The sequence below is a fragment of the Passer domesticus genome, chromosome 2 (assembly GCF_036417665.1).
Source record: "Passer domesticus isolate bPasDom1 chromosome 2, bPasDom1.hap1, whole genome shotgun sequence".
Lineage (NCBI taxonomy): Eukaryota > Metazoa > Chordata > Aves > Passeriformes > Passeridae > Passer > Passer domesticus.
Window position 1 is genome coordinate 35,812,209 of NC_087475.1, and position 24,081 is coordinate 35,836,289.

The window sequence follows — 24,081 nt, forward strand, 5'->3', positions numbered from 1 at the left end:
GAAAAACATTTTAGTGCACTCAATTTTCAGTATATTATGGGCTGAATTACACTTTCAATGCTGCTTTTCTGTGTCGGCTTTTTTTTTTCCCACTTTAGGCCACAATCTCAACCACATGTTGTATGTGTGTTTTTCACTTGAGAGACAAGTTGAAAATGTTAATTCCTTTCTGCTCTTTTCTGTCACACAGTTACAAAGACATGTTTAAAAGGAAGTGAAGAGATTCTTAGTAATGGGAAGAGGATTTAAATGGAGAAAACCCACAGTTTTCCCAAATCTCTGTATTTGGAGTACTTTAATAACCACAAGACTAAAATACATGTTCCTCCATCTGCTTGTGAAAACTCATTGAAGCTTTAGCTAGTACGTAGTAATTTTATTCTTCTGTTGTCAAGAAATTGTATCACCAATTCACTTGTGTGTTTGGCTAACATTTAAATTAATGGTTTATATTACTGGATGCTTCAATATTTTAATTAAAGTACTTCTGTTTTTATGGGAAAAAATGAGTAGTGTAGGATATTAGTGGCATTCCCAAGTAGTTCTAGTGTATAATTCAGTTCTTTCATCTCCAGTAGACACGTACAGCAGGTTGCCCACGCCAAAGAGAGCAATGTCTGACCTCTGCCCACAGGAAGATGAGGCTGCCACTGTGATGAGTTGTGACTGAACTCTTGTTCCCTTTTAGTTTGTCTCATCCAAAAGAGGCCTGATGGGGTAAAAGTATGTAGAGAATAGACAGACATGCTGTCTCCTTTTCTACATCCGTCTGAGTTTCTGAAATATTGGAGTTTTCTTAAAAAACAAGTAAAAAGTAAAAAAAATGTAGGCAACTCATCCACCTTGTCAGGTAAATAGTAGAGAGAACTTTGTTTTCGTTTATGCAGAAAAAGATGGGTCAATGATATTTCAAGTGCTAAAACTGCTATTTATGGTCAGATATTTGTAATATACAGTATTTTTTACTTGATATCTTGGGAAAGCTGTTGTATGTTTTTGACAGCACCGAGATTAGGAAGTTCCTGTAATGCTCCCAAGAACAGGAGGGGGATAAGCATTCAAGTGACTCCTACACAAGATCCCCTCCTTCCAGTGCTGCCCACTTTCATAATTTTATTGAGCTAGACAGGGAAATAGCTGGCTTCAGAAGGACTGAACAAGATGTGCATCATCTTCAAATTTCATCTGAGAGTGTTCAATATCACAATGAAGTTGTATCAGCAGGCAGGTGAGACAATGCATTTTGAGAAGACTTCACTTGCAGGAACAACTATTTTGAAGTAAAGCTATTGAACATGTGTAAGCTGTTTGGACCTGCCTGGGACTAGTACCTAACTTTGCCAACATTCCTGTTCCCTTCAGGCAAATTCATCACTTGTATGAAGATCAGCACATGCAGGCCTGCTTTTGGCATTTTGGAAAGAAAGAACAAACAGCCATTGGATTTATGGGATTGCTCATTTCATGGTATAGTTCTTGTTTCAACTGACTGAAAAAGTCACCTCCTCAGCCTAAATCTTCTTAGCTGTTCTGAGACTGAGCAATTTGCCCTGACATGGAGAATGATGATACTCAAATTGAACTTTAGAGCTTCTATTAGTAGCTTTAAGCCAGATCTTTACAAACCATTCTGCTGTTTCAAATTTGGGCCGGGGAGAGGGAGGAAGTTGACCTGCTTGAAGACCAAGCTTCTTAAGGACCCAGTACCACCACGTTCTATCAGTCCATCTTGTTGTTGCATCTAGTTTTTGTAGTTACCATGAAAGCATGAATTCAGCTGTATGTTCTGCATTAACAGAAATGCAGTTGGGGGCAGCCTGTGCCCCACACCAGACTGAATCACCCTGAAACAACACAAGTGCTCAGACTGGCCACTCATGGTAGCAGAGTCATGAGCTATTTGCTGCCCTAGACAAAACAGCTCTGACAAAACCCCCTGCAGCTCATCCCCCAGCACAAGGGAGGATGCACACCAGTCACCCTGCTGGTGCTGGGCACCAGGGTGATGGCTGCAGTCCAGTTCAAAGGACAAGGCACGTGTTTGCCAGAGAAATACTTGAGATAGCTATGATGCTATGACAAAACTGGATTTAAATCACATCAGTAATTTAAATTCAAGTCCATGTACAGATAGATGCATGATTTTTTTTCATCTTCCAAAGCTTTGTACCATCACAGTCAGCACTATCTGACATCTCTCCCCATGAACGCTATGCATGGATATTTATATTTAAAAAAAATCCCCAAAACCAAAAAACTAGATCAATAGAAACAGTCGTGATGTGCAATGTTTACCTCTGAAGTTAAGCATCTACTGGGGAGTGGAGCATGCCTCAGTTCAGTAGTCCAACATCACATTTTAAATTTATGAAACTAGTTTTTTTTGTCATCCCTCTGTAGCCAATTCCAAGTTGCTGCAAAGTGGATTCCTAACCTCCATCCACTTCCTTTATTTCGTGGCCTGAGTGAGGAGTTAAGTCTGACAGGATTGCTTTTATCAGCTGTTATTGCTGAGCCAAAAAACAAGCAGGAAAGTGCTGCTTTGAGGACAGAGTATGTCTGAGTGATTCTTTCAAGCATGCTTCAGAGAAAGACAGTCTCCTCTTACAAGCTACTTGAGCTCCCACAGCACCACGCCCTACTTGGAAGGCAAGGATGTCAAACAGGTTGGCTTTCCCCTCTGGGAAGGAGGTGGATCCAGAGTGTTCAGGCACCCTCCTCATTGGGTGCTGCCACTGCTTCCCCAGCTCTCTGTGCTTCCTGCCTGGACGATAAATAAGTTTCTTGGTGGCACCTAACGTGCTGCTCACAGCTTGGCTGTAGCAGGGTTGCTTGTTTTTGTTACTTGCCTTGTAAGCAAGAAGGTTTCTCACTCTCTTGCAGAGCTTGGGCGTAGTGGTGAGAAACGTTTTTGGACCTTTTAGGGCTGCTGGATCCGTCAAACCTTGGCACTGCAGTTGCAGCATCTGTCATCACTGCTTGGAAAAACCAACTGGTGCAATCAAGGCACTGCATAGAAGAGCATGGAGAAATTCAGAAGTATTTTTATTTTGTGCCTTGGCTTCCTTCTAGTCCATGTAAGAGGTAAGCGACCTTTACCTTGGCTTATATCAAAGGCTAGATTATTAAAAAAGAAAAAACAAAACAAAAAAAACCCCAAAAATATTCAAACCAAAAAATCTAAGCTCCCAACCCTGAAAAGGGATGCTTGTTTGTTTGGAAATGCTTGCTGGCATTTTTGGTTTTTGGAGCTACTCTTTCATGAGAAGCATTCAAAAGTGTTTATATGTACTTTACGAGTTTCTAAAGAGATACATATCTCCTGGATGATTGTTCATAATAGCTGTGCTTGTTGAAGTTTATTATAATTTCTTATTTTCTTACTTGTGTTTCTTCCCTAAAATGATTCACAAGCTGAGGCTTGAGTATAAACTTTTTTAAATGGAAGCTGTAAAATGAGAGCTTGCAGGGGAGCTTAGAGTTTCCAGAGAGAGCCTTAGTCAAATAATGACTTCATGTTTTAAACATTTTCTTAGTTATTGGTATTTTGAAACCTATGACTTTTATTGTAAAAAACTAATTCTGATTCAGTTTAAAGGTGTTTGTGCTTTTATATTGGTGCATATGCTTTAATAATTATAAACTAATAGTTTACCTTAGTAAATGTAGTAAATGTATTCCACACACAAGCATACCTTTTCATGCAGGGCTAATGAAGAATTGAATAATTTTTAATATATATTTTTGATGAATTAATAGCAATAGGGAAAATGTAGCCTTTTCATTCTGAGTCATTTTACTATATTCAAACAAAACTTCTTTCAGCAAAATATTCTTTAAAACTTTTCTTGAGGTCAAACCAAATAGAATTACCTTTGTATGCATCTGCCATGTGGTATACTTGTAACCTTTTCTTTTTTGTATATTAACAATTCTGCATAAACTTTTAGTACAGTATTGGCTGCAGGAAGAAATCGATCATTAATCATTAGTTCCAAAATAGCAGCTGCTGCTGATCCTCCCACCCCCCGATTTAAATTAAGTCCCTAGGAGATCTTGCAGTGATGGGCAGTGCAAAACATCTTGTCTTAATTTAGTTTAATAGTTTGATTTTAACAAATGAGGAATTATTTAGAGGTCTTCAGCAACTAGCATGGCACAGAAAGAGCAGAGCAGCAGGACTGTGCTGTGCTGTGAGCAGTGGTGATTCATGCAGTCTCTCACCTCTTGGCATGCAGACTTTCTTGTTCTGTAACTGTCATATGTTAGTTCTGTTCAGACAATCTGAGCATGAGCAAGCCAATTTGCAAATACTCTACTATTTTAATTACAAGGGTAGTCAGCCTAATCATTCTTCATTTATACACACATTAATTTAGAGCCAGATCAGGCTCTACTTGGGGGGAGAAGTCATTGCTGAAAGTTGCTGTGGGCTCTGGGCACAGTCTTATGACTCCGGAAACTATTTAATCCACTTTGACAGACAAACTTAATAAGTTTAAGTCTGTGGCAACAGCCACTGAATTTTATCATCAAAGTATTCACCATGTTTCAGGGATATTTACAAGAATGCCCTCTCAGTCCCAGTCAAGACATGATATGAGAAAGGCTTGGCTGTGCTGGTGAAAAGCTGGTCTAAGGACTTATGAAAGGGATGTCTAAGGGATTCACCCTTTTATAGGCCACTTAATTATTTTCTAAGTTGTAATCCTCTGTGATAGCATCTATAAATATAGATAAAATACTAGACCACCACAACCAGACCAGATGACATAATTCCTCTTCCCATCCAGCATTTCCTTTATGTCCAATTATCTTGAGTTAGCTAGACTATCTTGATGAACACATGTTGACAGAAGCATAACAGAACCAAGAACCATATTGCACAAGGAAAGTGAAATATGATACAGTTCAGAAATATATATGCTCACTGTAGTATTTCATTTTTACCTACGCTCTAGCTTTTGGAATTTCCAGACTTAGGCATGTTACATGACGACTCCTATGTATTTGAGCTTCAACAACTAATTTTCTGGGAGTGTTTTAGCCCAATCCAAATGAAATAAACTTCACAGAAACTTCTTCCACTGAATTTCATGGTAATTTAATGAGTTCCTGCAGCTTGGCTATCTCTGATAATTCAGCCAAACCTGAAAAGGTTTGGTTGTGGCTTCACTGCCCATTTAAGGTGTGCTCAGACACACCTCAGAATTCTCCCCAGTAAGAGAGAGATCCCATGAGATCATGCAACTGAGATCATGAAACATAGGTCCCACCTGGGCCACAAACCTGTGCGCACACCTGCAGTGGGGAAGCTGTGCAACGCGAGGGGCCTCCCCTATATGGACATGGAAGGCAACTGAGACTCTCAGATCTGATTGCTCAGAATGCTCCTCAGGTTCCCAGTGGAGGTATAATCTATATATATAAATCTATAGGTATAATACCTATAAATCTATAGGTATAATCTATATTAATGTTGACTGATGGATCACGTTTAGCCAGTAACGAAGACAGTGCAAAGACTGATATGTCTGAGATGGTTCACATTTACTCCATCAGGTACTGAATGGCACACAGGTAAAGGGAACAGCATTTGTTGCTAGTCAGTAAACCATGCACCTCTGCTCAGCTAAGGCTTACAAAGCTTTTGACCCAAAATCAGTTATAGTCTCAGTTAATCAGCTGTAGCCTTTATGGGGAGAAAATTGTAAACCAGTTTGAATTTGAGACCCTGTGTGACTTAGTCACGTGAATAATGTAGTTTTCACTGGAATTAAAAGACAGGAGAGATGACAAACACAGTCCTGTTTTTTCTTACACTGCTCCATGTATCTGCAGTTCTCACTGTTGTTCTGTGTGAGGTCCCTGTGGACGTGCTGAAGTGCTTACAGATTCGGCAGGAAACAAATTCTCTTCTGCTGGCTGCCAAAACTATTTTACACCCAAGACCTGAACTGCGACTATCTTTAGGCACATCAGTGCTATCAGCTAAGGGTGTAATTGCAGTTGGAAAATCCACATACCTGAACTGGTTGAAATACTGACAATGGCAGGACTGTTGCAACATCAGAGCTTGGGAAGAGAAAACAACTGGTGCAGTTACTCAGCTTCTCAGGTTCACTTTCCAAATGTTGCTGCCATATTGCAAGCCTGGCAGCACTGACCAACCTGCCTGAATATGTATTATTAACTTATTTGCACCATCAATTGTCAAAACTTTTCCATCCCATTGAGGGTAATAAATAACAAGTAAATGTCAGAATTCTTTCAAAATTAGAAATCAATAAAAATAGACCTTTCTGTGGCATTTTGTCTCACAGTAGGAGGCGAGAGATTCAATTTGTTTTGATTAGAGTCTTCCTTCCTTTCCACAGGTTGACATGTACAAATGTTATGGGAAAATATTAAAAATACTTAGATCTGACCTGTAGTACAATATTTTCTGAAGGCAAACACACCATCCCAGCTGAAAGTATGGGCTTGGATGGGTTATGAAAATACAACAGTCCCACTTCCCTGAGTAAGTTTTGCCTGTTATCTATAGATTTTTAATTTGTGAAGAATTCATGTAAAAGTTAAATCACAGCAATGATTCATTCAAATGGCAACAATGCTACAAAAAAAAAAAAAGTGGATGCAAAGGCATAAAGTATGTAGGCACTAAGATTAGCAGATAAGTGGAAGTCCTTCCTTACTTCCCTGGTCTAATTACACCAGTAGTGAAGGAACCAGGGCCTATCCATATTGAAGGTCAAGAGCTCTTTTGCATGTATTTTACCAGAATACCTGGTGTGAAAGTGGGAATAGAAACATTAAAACACACTCTGTGAGCAAGAGAAACAGCAAAGCCTGGCATCTCCCTGACCACGTATATTATATTCAGTTCCCTCTGTTGTCTCCAAAGTACTCACCGGAGAAAGTGGGGATTAGCCAGCTGGTACCTAGGTAGTGAGTGGTCACTCCGAGAGCCCAACACAGCTATTGTCTGTGCCACACTAAGGATTTCAGTAGGAACACTCATACAGGTCTCTTGTTTGAGTACAGTTCTCGTGTAATGTGACCATCATTAAGCCTGAGACTCTCAGACCAAATGGCTGAAAAGGACTGGCATCTTCAGGAACCTGTAGTGACAGAGAGAAGCTTTGGACGAAGAGCCCACACCGTGGGTTAAGCTCTTCTGCCTCATGACACAAAGCTGAAAATCTGAGTAAGATGCACAGGAACACGTATGTTGTTCCTTCATGGGAGACCCCAATTCTTTTGCTCTGCCTGCAATTTTACAGCACACACCATCTTCTTCTGCACTCACTCTCTAGGAAAATACAGAAAATTGTATCTCTCTTATTTTATGTATGCAGGGCATATCAGAACAAAAAGAAAATCAGTTACCTTTGAACAGAAAGGCAAATATAATAGAACTAAAAGATTTTTGTTTGTGTTTGGTGACATTGTGTTTCACAGAGCTAAAGCAGTACTGCCACTCCTACTTTATTAGTACATCTTAGTTGCTAGTAATTATTTAAATGTGCTCTTGTATGAATAAGCAAAAGAGTCCTTTTCATTTCCCTTGCATTTAAACTAAAACCAGAAGTGGCCTAGCAAAAAATATGAAGCCAATAATCAGGTCCACATGTTGTGGTCAATATGCTGGACCTTGGATCTTAATTATAGATTTTACAGCATACTCATTTTCCACCTCAGCATCAAGGGGTTGTAATGGCAATCGTTGTTTATGGAACTAATGGTCCTCAAAGGAAAAACAAGCTACAGTAACATCATCAGGAAATATGGATCATCGGGCTATTACATGAAAGAAATAGTACCTACTCATTGAGATTTTGTCCAGAGTGCCCACTCTGGGGTGTAAACCTTTGTGTTCTCCCAGAAATGAGTAATTTCCTTTAAACAAACACTGCTTCCTGAACAAAGTTGGACCAGTACCTGGGTATGTTCCATGCATGGGAAAATACATACTATTTTCTCATTATGGAGTAAATAGGTTTCTTGATTGTTTTATAATCAGAAATGGTCTGTGCAAAGAATTACTTAGAATTTCAGCTAAAAAAACCCCCCATAAAATGACTCTCATGAGTGATTTTGGTAACATATTGTTCCCTTTTATAAAATTTTTGCTCTTATTTTTAAGTCACAGGCTTCTTTCTCAGTCTCTCCCAGCTTCATAATGTTTTAAGCACATTGTATTCACAGAACAATTCCTATTTAATTAATGAGAAATCATACTTGTTCAAGTCTTTAAATACTGTAAAATCAACTTAATCTCCCTATCTTGCTCAAAATTACAAGTTAGCTGCTTCTAATTTATTTGTCACACACATAAACTCATGCCTACCATATGACAACTAACAATGCACCCAAAACCAATTAATTTAATAATCTTAATGACAAAATTATTTATCTAACACAATGCACATATATGCATTTTAGGTGTGTGTCCAGAAACTTGTACAAACACATTCAAACACATTTTCTTATGGATTTTAGTTTCCTTTTTAATACTAGGCTATACATATTAAAAGCCTGACAAGTTAATTTCATTTGTCACATAACCTGATTCTCACTTAGAAATATTAATTTCTACCTTTTTAAATCTGCATCATTTTAAGGGCCACAATCTGTGTTGAACTGGAGATTGAAAAAATTGCAGAGTGATGTTGTGGTAGCCTTTTGTCAGAAAACTTGACTGCTGTTGTCATGACAAACTGGTAACAATCACCTGCAGAATCCAGCCTTGTTTCTCATAAACTCAACTCAAAAGCTGTAGGACATCAGACCCTTGTGATCACACAGATACATGGTTAAAGGGTCGTGGACCCATTCAACATTTAGATAAAAAATTAAACCATGGACAAAAGATGCTACTGTCTGCATTTTAGTGACTGGATATTTGGGTCACATTTTCAGAAAACTAATATTCAAAATTTGTGAACACTAAATGCAGATGTGCCCGAGGACATGAGTTTGCAAGCATTTTCTCAAATTTTCTGTTATAAGTCATTGAGGACCACCCACAGAAAACATTATTATAGTAATTTTATTTCTTTGTCAAAACAGGGGTACTCCCAGAAGAAAGGTTAGAAGTAATGCCAAGAAATAGCACACTAGCCTAAAAGCAGCAATAGCAGAGATAACTCTGAGGTAATACCACCTGCACAGCTAAATCTCTTCACAACTTTATCCAGATTAAAACAAACAACAAAGCCAACAGCAACAAACACAAAACCCAACCAATTAAAAAAAACAGTGGAATTCTTTCTGCCCTACTAAAAATTTTTCATTCTTGTTATCATCAGTATATATCCAACTCTTTCTTTTATGGAAGCTGATAAAAAAAAGAAGTGTAAAATTAATTTATTTCAGTCTGTTTTTCCTGTGGAGAGCTTCACTAATTTATTTCTTTTGTCATTTATCTTCAGAGTTCTCTGAAGTGACTGCAGCTCCTATTAAGCTAAATATTTTCTGAGACTCTAATGTGGTTTTGTTTTTGACTGACCATGGTGTGTATAAAGTCTGAGCTGTTCAGCTATTTAACGAACTATCTTCCTTAAATTAGGTTCTTAAAAAATGTCTAGGTACAGTCTCAGGAATGGTAATTAGCATTTAAAATTCTGCTTCACAGAATCTTGTGGTCATTTGATGTTATTATCAGAGGAAGCTGGCATTGAAATCCAAGCAGTCTTTAGGTTTATTGAATATAATTTACCATGATGCACAGATGTCCTCATACAAACTGCCCATCTGTCAAGGTTTATGTTTACATAGTCAAAGAGATCTCACTGTGGACTCCTGTCTTACTCTCAGGCAGTCATTCTGTGTTGATGTCCTTTTCTTTTTATTGCTTTGTTAATCACCAGAAATAATTTTTTAAAAAAATCAATCTGAATAATTTCTGAAGGAGGTTTTCAGTCTTTTTTTTTCCTCTTTCTAAAATTTCTATAGCTTTATTCTCTTTTTCCCTTGCAGTGTCAAAACAGCACCTTTTGTCTTTTCACACCTTTTCCAGAACAGAATAGACATAACAATAGGAGAGGGAAATGTTGGCATTGTCCAGAAGAAGGGCAGGTGTCAGTAAATGTTTCAGTCTATTGCTTTGCTTCAGTTCTCATGCAATTGAAATCTGGATCATTGTGCTTGAATTTCATGATCTGATTAGATTCCACTTTCTATTTTTGTTTTTTCCTAACTTCAAAGAAATATTCTACCTGAAAGTTTTCCACAGTCTCCCTTCACAAAATGAATTTGTCACATTCTCTTTACAGCATTAGGACCTTGGTAGTTGCTTTCTATAGTTAGTTCCTGCTTGTCATGACCTGTAAAAAAGAAGCTGGTTTGGCCAGCAGCTCTTCAGTATTACACAATTTTTTCTCCTGACTCTTATTCTGATTATGGTTACAAAATTATTCCTGATGACTCACTCCAACAAGAAGAGGTTTCAGCCACTGATTGTGGTATCCTGAGGCAATGGGGTTCGGGTCAGACAGCCTCCTCCAATACTCAGGATGCTGATCAAAAATGAGGATTTTGCCAGAGGTCAAAATCAAAGAACTGTCAAGCTTATGTTGCTTGTACTGCTGGCACTGAAGAAATGCTTCAGAAAAATATAATTTGACCATATAAGTCAAGGCAATGCCAGGATGTCTGCCTGTGCATAGTAGTGTGTCTGCATCAAGATCAAAGGGTTCCATGGCTGGAGTGACAGCCCATGGGCAGAAGCTCAGGGCCAGTGAGGGCTGGTGGTGCACTCTGGGCTGTAACAGAAAATATCTTCTGATAAAGCAACTTGTTTATTTTATAGATTTATGTACTTAATGGATTCATATTTAAAAACCTGTCAGAGTCTTAGATTATGGCTTTAATAATGGCTTTAATTTGAAAAGAGTAGTTTTAAATTAGATATTAGGAAGATTTGTTTTTTTACTGTGACTGTGGTGAGGCACTGGAATGTTATCCAGAGACTTTGTGGATATCCCATCTTTGGAAGTGTTCAGGGTTGAATATGTCACCGAACAATCTGGTCTGGTGGAAGGTGTCCCTGCCCATGGCAGTGAGCGTGGGAAATACATGGTCTTCAAGGTCCTTTCCAACACAAACCATTCTGTGGTTCTATGATTCCATTAATATTATCCACCTGAAGACCCAATCCAAAAGTTACTGAACTTGGCAATGCTGGCTGAGGGGCCAGGGCAGAGGAGGGAGAGGTGGCCAGACACTCCAAGAACAAATCAAATAATAAAGAGATAATTTACCACTCTGCTAATGTTACTGGGAAAGTCTTATGGTGTTACATGTTTTTACTTACCAAACATATTCTTCTTAATATTTTATTGGGACAGATTTGCTTGAGAAGCCATTCCTTCTTTGCATCCCAGCCTTGTTTTATCTCTTCCATCAGACCCCATCTATAATTAAGTTCACAGACTTACATTAAAATCCTCGTGGGAATCAAAACATTTCTACTTTATTTTCCTGTGCTGACTTTTATTTGAGGATCACACAGTGTTTCACCACTGATAATTAATCTTCTGGAAGCTCTTTGACACAGGCAAGAGCTATTATTCAGGAACAGTGATTAATGAGAAGAATGCCATGAAGATGTACAGGACGTGTCAAGATGAAGGAGCTGAGCTGAACCCTGAGCACTGCTGTGCTGACAAACCTCTGGCAGCCTCTCTCTGTTCCTCAGCTTCTTCACTTGAACAGTGATGCCTTTCTTGCTGTGAAGTGTTCAAGACTTGCCAAGAAAAACTCCTTAATGAACAGTTGGGTATTAAGCCTTTTAGAAGGGATAATAAATGTATGCAGATCAAGTGCAGCTTGAGGCTTTGTCTATAGGGCACAGTAATGCATTTCTGTTTAGGGAAGTCATAGCATGTCATGACTTTTTGTGGGTTTGTGTAGGCTGATCTTATGCTTGGAATGCAAACACAAGGATGATGCACCACCCTGGATGAAAACCATCCAGTGGATACATATTTGCCAAACATGTGTTTCACGAAGCCTGTATATTACAAGGAAAGTGGCAGATTGTAGAGTTAAAAGTAAAACTCATATGAATAATTGTGTGTTTTCAGCTCAACGTCATCTATTTCAGTTTATACATTTAAACTATTTTCCAGTTTTCTTTGCCTGCTCACTTCAAAAGTACAGATGCTAATTACTCTGCTGTGACAAAGATATTGTCACCTAACAGAGTACAGGAAGAATTTTTTTCCCCTTTTCAGCTTTTTCATTTACAGAGGAAACTAAATTAGATAAAAACATCTTAATATATTATACTTATGGCCCATGTTACAGTAAGAATTAAAAAAACCAAAATTTATTTGTATTGCAAGTGATCACAAGGCAGGCTTGACAGTAAAGGTGCTTGCTAAAGCTGAGCCAGTAAACTAATAATGAAGATATTAAAAATTCTCACCTAATGATTTTGGTTCACAAGTACTCTGCTGAATGCTACTTTCAGCTGTCTCCTGGCAATAGTCCTGTGTCCTTTAGCTGACAACCTGTGCTCTTCAAAGGGCTGTTTATACAGCAGTTGAATATGATAACACGAGAGAGCAGCTTCTCTTTGGCCTAGCTGAACAAATAACTTCCTTGGATTAAATGAGCCCATCTCTCACAGTCATTCAGACTGTGCTGTGCAGGGATGACAGCTGACAGCTTGTTCTGTGCCTGCTGCTGTTTGGATGGGCCTTTCTTTTGCCTCTTACTGCTGTTCTGCTTCTGTACTGAGCCCTCAGGTCTGGAGGCCATGGAAATCTTCCTGCTGACTTACTGTCTTCTGTCACATTCCTTCTAGGTCAAGATGATTTTGATTTAGCTGATGCCCTTGATCACCCTGGTATGTAAATTTTCTATCCTTATTTTACTATGGCATTTGCATATAATAGTAAATTTTAAGTCTTTTTCCTTGAGGAATGGAATATGAGGTGGCTACTACTTCTGTTAAAGATACACAGAACTGTAGAATGCTAGATTTCAATGTTTCTATCACGAAATGAAAATCTTTAAAACAAACAAAAAACTAAATTTGAAAACATATTCCTTCATTTTTGGCTTCTACTGTGATAGATAAAGATTTATTGAAAGCAGCTCTCTACATTTGCACACACCTGGTTTTGTTAAGTTGAAGCTGTTAATGTTTATTGGCATGTCATTGTGTTCAACAGATGACATAATTACCAGGAAACCTACAGTGATCAGAAGACCAACAAGACCTGTGTTCAGTGAGTAATAAATAATGGGTCATAAAGCTGATTTTGTATATGTAGGAAACTTTCACATGAGATTCTTTATTATATTTGCTGCTGTGCTTTAGCTGAGATAATGTGTGATTAACAGCTGTCTTCTTAAAGTAAAATAATTGCTCTTTTGACAATTACAAATTACGTGTCTTTACTGCTTCCAGTGAGGCAATCAAGCATGGCTGGCCAGTGATAGTATTTTATTTTCTGAAGCCCTTCTTCACGCTTTTCTAGATAATTCTGAACTCCCTGGGGAGTATAACAATGGGTAGTTGTTGCTAAAATTGGCTAACTGTTCCTCAACCTTTTTTCCCTATTATGTTTACTTTTTGTATATTTATTAATGACGCTTGATAACAGAGTTGGACAAGAATCAGAATGAAGTTGTGGCTATTCTTTCTTCTCACCATGTATTTGATTCATATTATTGCTACAACCACCTGTGTCAGAAAGAAAAAGAGGCTCTGAACAGTGGAGAGCTGTAGTCATGAGAATGCCAAACAATGAATTCCAATGAACACTTGTTAATGTTGAAAAAATCCAAATTCCAAACAAGAAAAAAAATTCATTTGTGATTGAACAGTTTATGACAATGTAGATTTTTTTTTTCACCTAAACTGCACTGGAATTATTTTCTGTCTATCAAACAAAATCCTTGGAAAATGCTAGATTAAAAAAAACCCAACAATTTCAGGTCTTTTACTGGACAAACTTTGAAATAAGATTTTAGGTGCATGAAAGTAGTTACATTTCCCACACAATTCTTTGGCTCCCTCTTTGAGCAAACATGGGCAGTATTTTGTATAGCTATTGTATACTTTAATGACTGCATTCTTCCTTTCCACTTCATTTGGCAAAAAAAAAAAAAAAAAAATTGTCTGGCCTAGATTAGAAGTGTCTGTCTATTTTGAACTATTGCACTAAATGTGGATTTGTTCCCATCCTAATGTAAACAATTCAAATTATTTAATTGTGCCCTAAAATACTTTATCCTTGGTCATGTTTAAAGGTAGCTTAGAGTGCCAATATCTGCACTCAAGCTGCCTCAGTCAGGTGAAAGGAATTTTTATTTTTAGAGACTCCTAAATCTGTTAGAGATATGAACATCAGATAAACATCTACCCTAACCAAATCCACTTCACTAATTTTTGGGCCTGAAGAACTCCATGTATTCCAGACTATTTCAGAGTCTCCTTCAGCGCTACAGAGACTGCAGAAAGTTTAGAAAAGCAATTAAAACTTATTAGAAAACCCAAGATCACAGTGTTACAAATTAATTATTGGATTTGGAAAGTGCAGGAAGATGGTACAAAAGTATGTTCTATCAGGTGCTTAATGCTTCATCTTAACTTCAGGATTTCCTCTATGTCTCCTTCAGAACTGAGGCTCACTGAGATTTTTGTTTAGCTGAGGCCAGTTACAGGCAGTGTCCTCTGGGCATCCCATGTACCTCTGTCTGATTTGAAGCTCTTCTGTAGGCACTTCCCTAGTGTAGCAAAATTCATCACAAAATTTAATGGAAGGTAATTTTTATTTACAGAATATCAATGTAAGTTGATACTTACCCACTGAATGCATTGTTCCTGAATGCTGTTTAATTCAGCCATAGCCTCACACCCACATGCTCATGAGCACCAAGATGTGTGTGCTTAGGTGGTCTGGTGAGCATCGAGTGCAGCATGAGACAAAGCTTGACAGCTACTGAGCTCTTATCCTGTCTCTGTGCTTCTTCTTGATCAGAAATGACAAGCAGAATCCACAGATCTTTTATATCCTTTAGGAGTATTAGGAGTATTTAGGTATTATAGAGAGGTCCCCTGCTTCATAATATTTCTCACTTCAGTGTCTCTGAAGCCTTGGTCAGGTTACTGCCCATTACATTTTTTTCACTTGTTTGGAGTTCACAGGCTGTGTGCACAGACTTATTTTCTGAGTGGACCATCAGAAAAGTAGCGATATGCCGCAATATTTGGTGTTAGAATGCCTTTCTGCTTTTCCTTTGCTGACAAGTCATCTGTGCTCTCATCAGAGCACAGGCCTGCTGGTTTTGACAGAAACAACACATTCCTCAGTTTTACTGCTGGGAACAGTGACCTTTAGTCTGTTCTTTTAACATTTTGCTGTTTTTTTCTGATCCTGACACACACATGCATTTCCATTTTTATTTCATTGATATCAACCTGAGCATTTCTGCAGCAAATCTCTACATGAGCCCTCCAGAGCAGAACTTGCATTTTACCTGAATTCTTCATGTCAATAATACATTGAATCCAGTTTTCAATTTATTGCTTCTTACAGTTTTAACATTTGACAGGTAAAGGTATTTTTGAAATGCAACTCTACTGGGCAGACACAGGGAGGACCTATACCTGACAAGAACAAACCAAGTCATGTATTATGAATTTGTTTATTTTCCTGCCAGATTTCCTGGTGACATCAAAGCATTTCTGAGTTGTTTCCCAAATGAGACTAGATACTGTGCAAAAGCAGCTTCCCAATCCTCCTAGGTATAAAGAACAGAAGAAAACAGATTTCTCCATGGTGATTTTCCTGTGTTAGGAATTCTGTCACATCTACAATTAAAAAAAAAATTGTTTAATTGAAAATCTATCTAGTTGTCTGTGGCAGCAAGCACTGTTGTCAAAATTTAGATAGGTTTTGCTATCCCTTTTCTTCTGATTCACAGTACCACTCCATGCATATAAGCATCAAGAAAGGGATTCTTGCAGCTAAAGCATCCATCTAATGTATTTCTTTCAGAACTCACCATCATTCCACACACACCTTAAAATATCACCCACTCACTCATAGCCACACCTGCGTGTTAGAAACAGAGTTCCTCCTTACCCATCTGCAGCTCGTGGACAAGTTGTTTATTGCATGGAGAGATTCCATCCCAGGTACAGCGAGAGCCGTGTACGGCGCTGGGCAATGGTCACAGCCTGGTGATTTACTGAGTAACTTTTACATACAGACATTTAATTCTATCTAAAAACCTTCACAGCTCAAGCAAATAAATACAGACTGTCTCCCAACCTCAGACAGGTGCATATGATTGCCTGAAGGAAAGGGTCATTGTGACCCCTACATAGATATTTGATTCAATAACTCCCCAAGCAGGTTTATTGCTCCCTAGTATTTGCTCTTGAAATGGATATTCATTTTTTTTAGTTCAATAAATTATACTTGAGCCAAACATACATATACAAATTTTAACCACAGACATAAATGTTAGTAATTGAGTATATTTTAAAAGTGAGTACAGTTACATATTATAACATAGCTAATTTTATTTTTGTACTTGCAGGTGTATTAAAGAGGTATTGATCTTGCTTCAACTGTAAAATTTATTTTGACATCACTTAAAACAAGAAACAACCTTTGTATTTTGAGTAGAAAATACTCTGCTATTTGTCAATTAGTGTGTGGGAAAATGTTAGAGTCTATGAGAGTTTTCAAGAAAAGTGAGATAACTTATTTGAATTTGTGGCACTGACTTGAAAAAGGTGCTTGTCAAACATACAGTTGTACGTGTTCTAATGAAAATAACATTTCATTTCCCTCAAGAATTGCATGTAACTCACTTTTCTACATCTTCCTCCTATTCATTTTTAGACAATGATCTACATTTAGGAGATGCTCTTGGTGGGGGTGAGTACTGCCTTGTTTCCTTGAATACAAGAGGATTTTTTTCTTTCATAGTCCTTTCCTGAACTCTGCCTAATTTGTAAAAAGACATTTCAGTACTGCAGGAGGTGCTATGGTGATGAGAGTTGTTACAACTCATGTACATGCAGCCCTTCTGCCTGAGGCTGTCCTGCAGAGTGGGGACAGCACCTGCTCACAGCTACCTTTGAGAGCCTCCAGCTTCCCTGCCTTGCATGAACTGAAGCGAGCTGGGGCTTGCTGTGCCATGGCAGAGCACCCCAGGCTGGGGAGGGCAAACATCACCCATTCACTTGGGGTGGCTCAGGGTGGAGTCCTCTGACAGGAACCTGAAGAAGGTGATGGCTGTAGTTTCTTCAGTGACCAAAAATGGGCCTGTCTAAGATTAGGAATCAGAGGTAACACTGGATGGGGAGGTTTGAGCTTCTAGTAGCTCTGCTGATGGCAAATTAGAAATTCAGGAAGGAATGTTTCAGAGATGAGCACTGGTGAATACAGCTTAAGCTTGAAGCAGTCAAGCTGTTGTAACCAGGTGTTAACTTCCAGATATTCCCATAACACCCAGACCTGACCTCGGAAGTATTCACAGAACTATAGTGAGCTGTGGAGATACATGAAATCCTTGAGGCTGGGAATTTGTACACCAAATTTTAGTTAATGTGTTTAGAGATGTGAAGTACTCTAGAAAGGTTCTTGAATACTGCAGATATCCAAAATGCAATTATTATTGCAAAGCCTAAAATTCCACTTTAATAACAGCTACACAAAAGAAAAGTTACTTCTCAGCCAATTGCACAGAACCTCTGAACCAGCTGCAGTGCTCTGGTTTGCTCACCTTGCAGTCTTAGACAGTGACTGTCCTTTTATATTGGGATTTTTTTTCCCATTTCTGACTTCCTCTGTGGCACTTCATGCATTTATGTGAATGATGTATTAGTTCACATTTTACAAAGCTGGGTCTAATTTTGTTAATAATTCCCATGTTTATAATTTCATTTATTCCTCCCTGTAATAATTCTTCCATTCCTGCAAGCTTTTATTGAGTACTGTTATGAGAGGATAGGTTAGATATATCGACTAAAGTATGAATTAATAGCTTAAGTATCTTAACTAAACCAAATATTTTCATTCCAAGGATGGAAAATTGTATTTCCATTGGTTTTTATTTCTTTGTTGCATTTTTAGTTCAGGTTTTTAATTGACCTTCATACATGGTATAATAAGGTTTAAGTTATGTATCTCGTTATCAGTATTTTTGAATACATTATTTTTTCACCAGCTATGCCATACAATATGTCTTCTTATGCTTAGAGAGGACTAAGTGTAGCATCATGATAGGAATTAAATGTGGGATTGTTGGTTTTCTGCTTTTGTGCCACGGTGAGTCTTAGTTCATTACACAGATCTAGAACAGAGCAAGTCCTTTCTCTGCTGAATATAGTTAATTGGGCAAAATCAGATTCAGCAAAGCTTTATGGCTATACCTAAAATCTATTGCCTGTAGGCTAAACTCACTTGAGGTTAAGGATATACCAAAATAATTTTCTGAATCAGAACCTAAATGGTGCTCAGAAACAGAAGCATTGTATTTAGTAGCTAGGGAAGAAGAAAACATAGCAAAAGAACATCTGGCATGTTTGGAAGGTGAAAGATTTAAAGAGGGGGAGGGAAATTGCTATTTATTTCTGTGACCTAATTTTGATTTGTGCAGAGAAAAATACACTGTCTGTCATTTTTAAGAACAGTTGAATACCTGATTGAATTGGTTGAGTAAAGGGTGGCAAGAGAAAACGACTCTATTCACACAGAGCAGCAACCTTAGATGTTGAATTTGGCAGGCTTTGACCTGAGTGAGCTCTTCAGTATTGTGTATGCAGCTTGGAAAGTGCTTTTAGTCATTAGATCTCCTGCTCTATCCAATGCTTCTCTTTCTAATCCTTTGGCAAAAAATTAAGGCTAAATGCTAAACTTTAGCACAAAGTTCTAGACAACAGCAAAGCTGAAGTCTGAGATCATTTTGCACTGTTCAAGAGCAGGAAATTCATTTTGCCTAAGATAAATTCATCATCTGCTAGATGAAACTAATCTGCAGGCCTTATTAAAATCTGCTGATGGCAATGAGATAACCTGTTGCCTCCTGCCCAGCCTAGAGCACAAGCTTCTCTGCTGGCTCTGAATAACCGCAGCACTGACACCCACAGTGACTGACACATTGTGCCTCCTAGCTGTCAGCTTTAATCAATGTTAGCACTTGCCAGATATACATAAAATATTTTCCCTCGATGTTTCTTGCAAATTCTTATCTTCTTTTAAAAATATTTCCTGTTCACTTCCAAGTCAATTTTTACAGCTAGCTATTTGTTGATATAGTGCTTAAATCTTAACAACTGACAAGGTCTTTTTATTAATTCTTGGGAGGACAAATTAGAAATAGGTATAAAATGTTTTTATTTACATTTCCCAGTTTTGCCTGTTCAATCATCTAACAATATTAATTATCAATAGGTGACATCTCGAGAAAACCTTTATACCCACCTCTTCCACCACGCCCAGGAAGTTACGGTAATTCTGGTAAGACTATTTGCTCATAAGAAAATGTAGTGCTATCAGCTGTTCAGAGCAGACATTTTGAATGCTTTAGTCTCTTATTTCTCTAGTAACAGCATTTATCATCCTTTTCCCACATCTTCCTTTTGCAGTCACTGTTTCTGACCCAGAGGTGAGAAAGCTTTTTCCTGAATGTTAGTGTTGAAGCCATAAAGTTTTTCCGTTTGCTCAAAATTTGGGACACTGCATCTTAAGTGTCACGAGACTAACATCTAATCTTGTTTGTGTTTTCATTTTAGGTGTGTATACACTGAACTATGCAAAGGCTCAAATTTGACATCTAGCCACAGGGCAGGGATAAACCTGTGCTCAAATCAATTTGAGATGTGCATCTGAGATGGCCCCGGGGCATACAGCAGATGGGGCTGGGCAACCTGTATTGCTTTTGAGTTTGGTTCCAGACACTTGCTTAGATAAAGTAAATGTGGCATATCTATTCTGGCTTTCACCTTGTACCTGCACTTACTTTGGCTCTAGTGGTGAGCTGTGACAGGTCCTTCTGGAGTCCTTCCTGGAAAGGACCCACTGACTCTCTGCTTCAGGGATCACTGGGACCCAAGATGTCCATATTATATAAGGATTTGTGTTACTGAGAGCCCAAGCCCACATATCCCACAAGTGCCCAAAACAGACACAGAATACAGAGACACCAACAGTGTCAGTGCTTCAGCTTTCAGGTGAATTTTGGTAGGTAACTGTTCAGTGTAAGACATGTGACCCATCCACCACGTTGTGGCTGGGATTTCAAAGGTCCCTCACCTCTCCCAGAGCACTACAAAAGGAGTGGACAAGGGAGCTGAAGGGGTTATCATTGTATATAATTTCACAATGGGAATTTTATCTTGCAGGAGGTTTTGATGACTCAGATCTCCTTGATGGAAAGCCTTTACCACCAGGTAACATTTGCCTGTTTCCCTTGCAATGCATTCCTAATACCTCTAAATTGAAGGTATAGACCAACTCTGGTTGGTTTTGGTTTAGTGGCAATCTGTTTGTCTCTGAAGGTATAGGACCAGACTGCTATTTTTATTTAGGTTAGTTATCCTTCACAAAAAGCCTGAGGTTTTGAGCCTGAAGCTAGAATTTGAAACATATTCCAAAACATTTTTTAGCACTCTAGCATATGCCAGGAGCCTGCAGGTTTTACCCCTTTGAATTCAGCAAGGAAAGTCCAAAACCAAGGGGCATGCTGAAATAGATGGACCAAGACTAAGATCTTGGTGTAAACTACTGATAAATGATCTGATTATCTGGCAGTAGAGAAGAGATAGACTATACTGGCCTCCCTGTGAAATCAGCTTGATGTAGCCTGTTACAAATGGTCCCTCTATTAGATAATAACATTCTTCCCCAAAAAAGAAGTTTCAAGAGGATGAGCAGTTATTCCTCTGGCCAGCACAGCCATCAGTGGGAAGTAGAAGGGGAGCTCCTCTCTTGCAGTCTTGTTGGGCCACCCCTTTTGCCCTTTGTACATCATACTTTGCTGAGTAAAGATTTAGTTCTCAAAACAGGTTGATAAGCATTTCTTTCATGAAGCTTCACTCTCTATTCCAGGAGAAGAGCAGCATAATTTCAATCATGGAGGGAACACAGGTATAGTAAATTATTTACATTATTCTGCAATTGATTTCTGATCTTTATGAAATACTAAAACAATGATAACCTTACCAAGTAGCAGATATAATAAATTAGGCTTTAAGGCATAATTTTCACATAATCTGTACTATTACATAATTTTTATTCATCTTCTTAATTCTGTAGTTTCACCAAACTATTTTCCTAATTTGGTAAAGGCATGCTTTAGTAGACAATATACTTAAGACAAACCATTTAAGTGCCTCTGAAAAAAAACCAAAACCCTTCCCTTTCTTTTTCCACAGATTCGGGTTTAATAGCTGGAGTTACATCTCCTGTAATTTCTGCTTTTGTGATACTGGTTGTTGGATCAATAGCAGCCTACACCGCTTACAAGAATAAGAAGCTTTGTTTCAAACCACGTGGTAAGACCCAAACAGTTTTCCACTGATTTAGTGCTGAAGTTGATGGGAACTTGACCAACAATTGTCTCTGCCAGCACAGAGGTGCCTGGCAGTTTTGGTTCTGTGTGTGGAAACCAGCCAGGGTGGCCCAGATCACCCTCAGAAAGCTGGCAAAGAACACCCACAGTGGAAGCACTGAATGTTCAATTTTCATTTTTTAGGTGGGGCTGCAGTGTAAAACACTGAAAGAAGAGTTGCTGTCTGATCACAGGCTCCTTTGGTTAGTGACATTCTACACTGCCATTCTGACAGAAGAAAATCTTCCTCTAACGAATGTTTTCCTGAGACATTGCAATCCTGCTCTCTCTAACCTGATGTCACTTTTGCACCTCGAACTTTATGTCATCAAAAATATTCTTAAGACATCCAGGGATTGTATTGCACTCTCTGACCTGCATTCATAAAGGATACAGATTTTGACTCAGAAGTTATCATAAACAACAAAGAAATCATGTTTGATATAAGCTAAAAGTTGAAGGATTCATGTTTATGGAGATTTGAGTCACCAAATAATTTTTTTTCTGTTTTCAAAATTAGCCAAAAAATCAGTCCTTCTGATAAAATAGGAATAAGGTATATGCCATTTCCTTTCACACCTGTTGGGTTTCTCCAGTATATTCCTGTAATGTTTACTGTGTTTAAAGAAAATTTGTAGTTGTCTAATGGATTAAAAATTTGAATCCCTTTACTTTGTGCTTGTGTCTGAATTTTAGCAAAGTGAAAGGAACTATATCTAGAAAATTCATTCTTGATTTTATAATACACTGAAAAGATTATGTATATTGACAAACCACTGTTTAAACAGAGAGGAACACATTCTAATTTTATTTATTTATTTATTTTATTGATTGATTACTAAACTGGTATTTAGCTCTTCTCAGGAACCAGAATTTTACGTGAGTCTCATTTCTGTTCTTGAAAACTTAGGCCTGACTTTAGGAACCTTTAAAGGCATTAATCTAGAAAGACGGGTTTTCTAAAAAAACCATATTATTCATAACTTCTGAAAAGGGAAAATGGGTACAAAGATTTTTCTGATTCATTTAGAATGAGTTTGTCATGCTTTAATCTCTAAAATCTAAGTCACAAAGACTTTTCAGCTTCACACTATGTGGAGGTACGACTGACATAGTTTTTCTAGCTAGACAGTTTCACTTCTTTCCCTCATTCCTGACGGACCTTGCAGTGCTAACAATGTCCTCATGTAGACAAACCTGTAATGAAAATTTCCTATCTCGTCCTTCATTTAGCTAACTGGATCAAAAAAACAGCAAGTGAACGAAATACAGATGAAAGTTGGCAAAACTAGCAATTTACTGACATAATTCTGCAATAGAGGCATTTTAACTAACTTTTTAAAGCATAAGGAAATTGGTATGGATTTATCTTCATTTTATACACAAAGCATGGTTTTTGTTACTGCAATTCCACTTACCTGGAGATGAATATGATTTTGTGTTTATTACATCATTGAGAGGAAGACATATTTAAATAGTAATTTTTCATATAATAAAATATTATTTATCTGAATAATATTTTAAATTTATATATATGAGTTGCTTGCTTAGACTAGCATTTCTTTTTTTTGATCCTGAAAGAAATGATAATGTACATCAGTTTAAACATAGAAACATCTCAACAACACACAAACAAATGAACACCTTTGTGGCTATCACTTTCAACTTGTAAATGAGAAATTTTTAATATGGTTTTCAAGGACATTTAATATTTCTTTTAAAATATTAATTTTCCATGTTAACAGTTAAAACAGATTGATGTATATTTTGTCAGACAGACATAAAGATTTGATTAATGAAATGACAAGTGTTTTGGTGTTACAACTTCAGTTGTTTGTTCAACCATGAAAATATATATTTTGCTTCTTTCTCTTCAAAATTTTAAATTTTCAATAAACACCTACTGTGTTTTATCTAAGATGACCCAGGTTTTGTTTGTTTGCTGCTTTCTGGGACATATGAGGGTTGATACCTTCTGTATAAAAGTTCAAATATGGCCCACTAGGGAAAAGAAGGAAATGCTTCAAACAAATACAGGAAAAAAACCCCAACAAAATAATCAAAACAGCTTAACCATCTATTATTTTTCTCTCTCTTTTTTTATTTTAGTAAGTGTCTAGAGAAGGATCTATGTGCAATATTTTTGATTTAGCTATACTATGACAATTTATTTTAAATTATTCATAATATTTTCAAAATAATTTATTACTTGTGTTGGTATTTATAGCCCAAAATCAGATTTATTATGGAGAATGTGAGCAAAACCTATGAATCTGAATGGATAAACCCTGACTACCCAAGTGTTTGACCCTCTGAAGCTCTTTGGTCTAATTTGTCAACATATACCAATACATCAATATACCAGTGTGCAGATGCACTTTTAGGTGTCAATTTCCCTTTTAACTAGAACGATGATGATGGTAAAAACAAACTTATAATTATTGTATTAACAATTTCTAGTATTATCGTTTCAGGTAATTGAGGGGTTCT

General features: G+C 37.6%; 1 protein-coding gene across 1 annotated transcript; it reads left to right on the forward strand.

The window, feature by feature from the left end:
• The first annotated feature begins 2,889 nt into the window (after positions 1–2,889).
• Positions 2,890–23,426, forward strand: XG (Xg glycoprotein (Xg blood group)). Its single transcript, XM_064411294.1, has 9 exons — positions 2,890–3,084; positions 12,818–12,859; positions 13,188–13,244; positions 16,878–16,913; positions 19,434–19,499; positions 20,384–20,431; positions 21,090–21,128; positions 21,416–21,535; positions 21,736–23,426. Exons 1-9 carry the CDS (start codon positions 3,024–3,026, stop codon positions 21,750–21,752), a joined length of 486 nt encoding a protein of 161 aa, XP_064267364.1. The 5' UTR covers positions 2,890–3,023; the 3' UTR covers positions 21,753–23,426.
• The last annotated feature ends 655 nt before the right edge of the window (positions 23,427–24,081 follow it).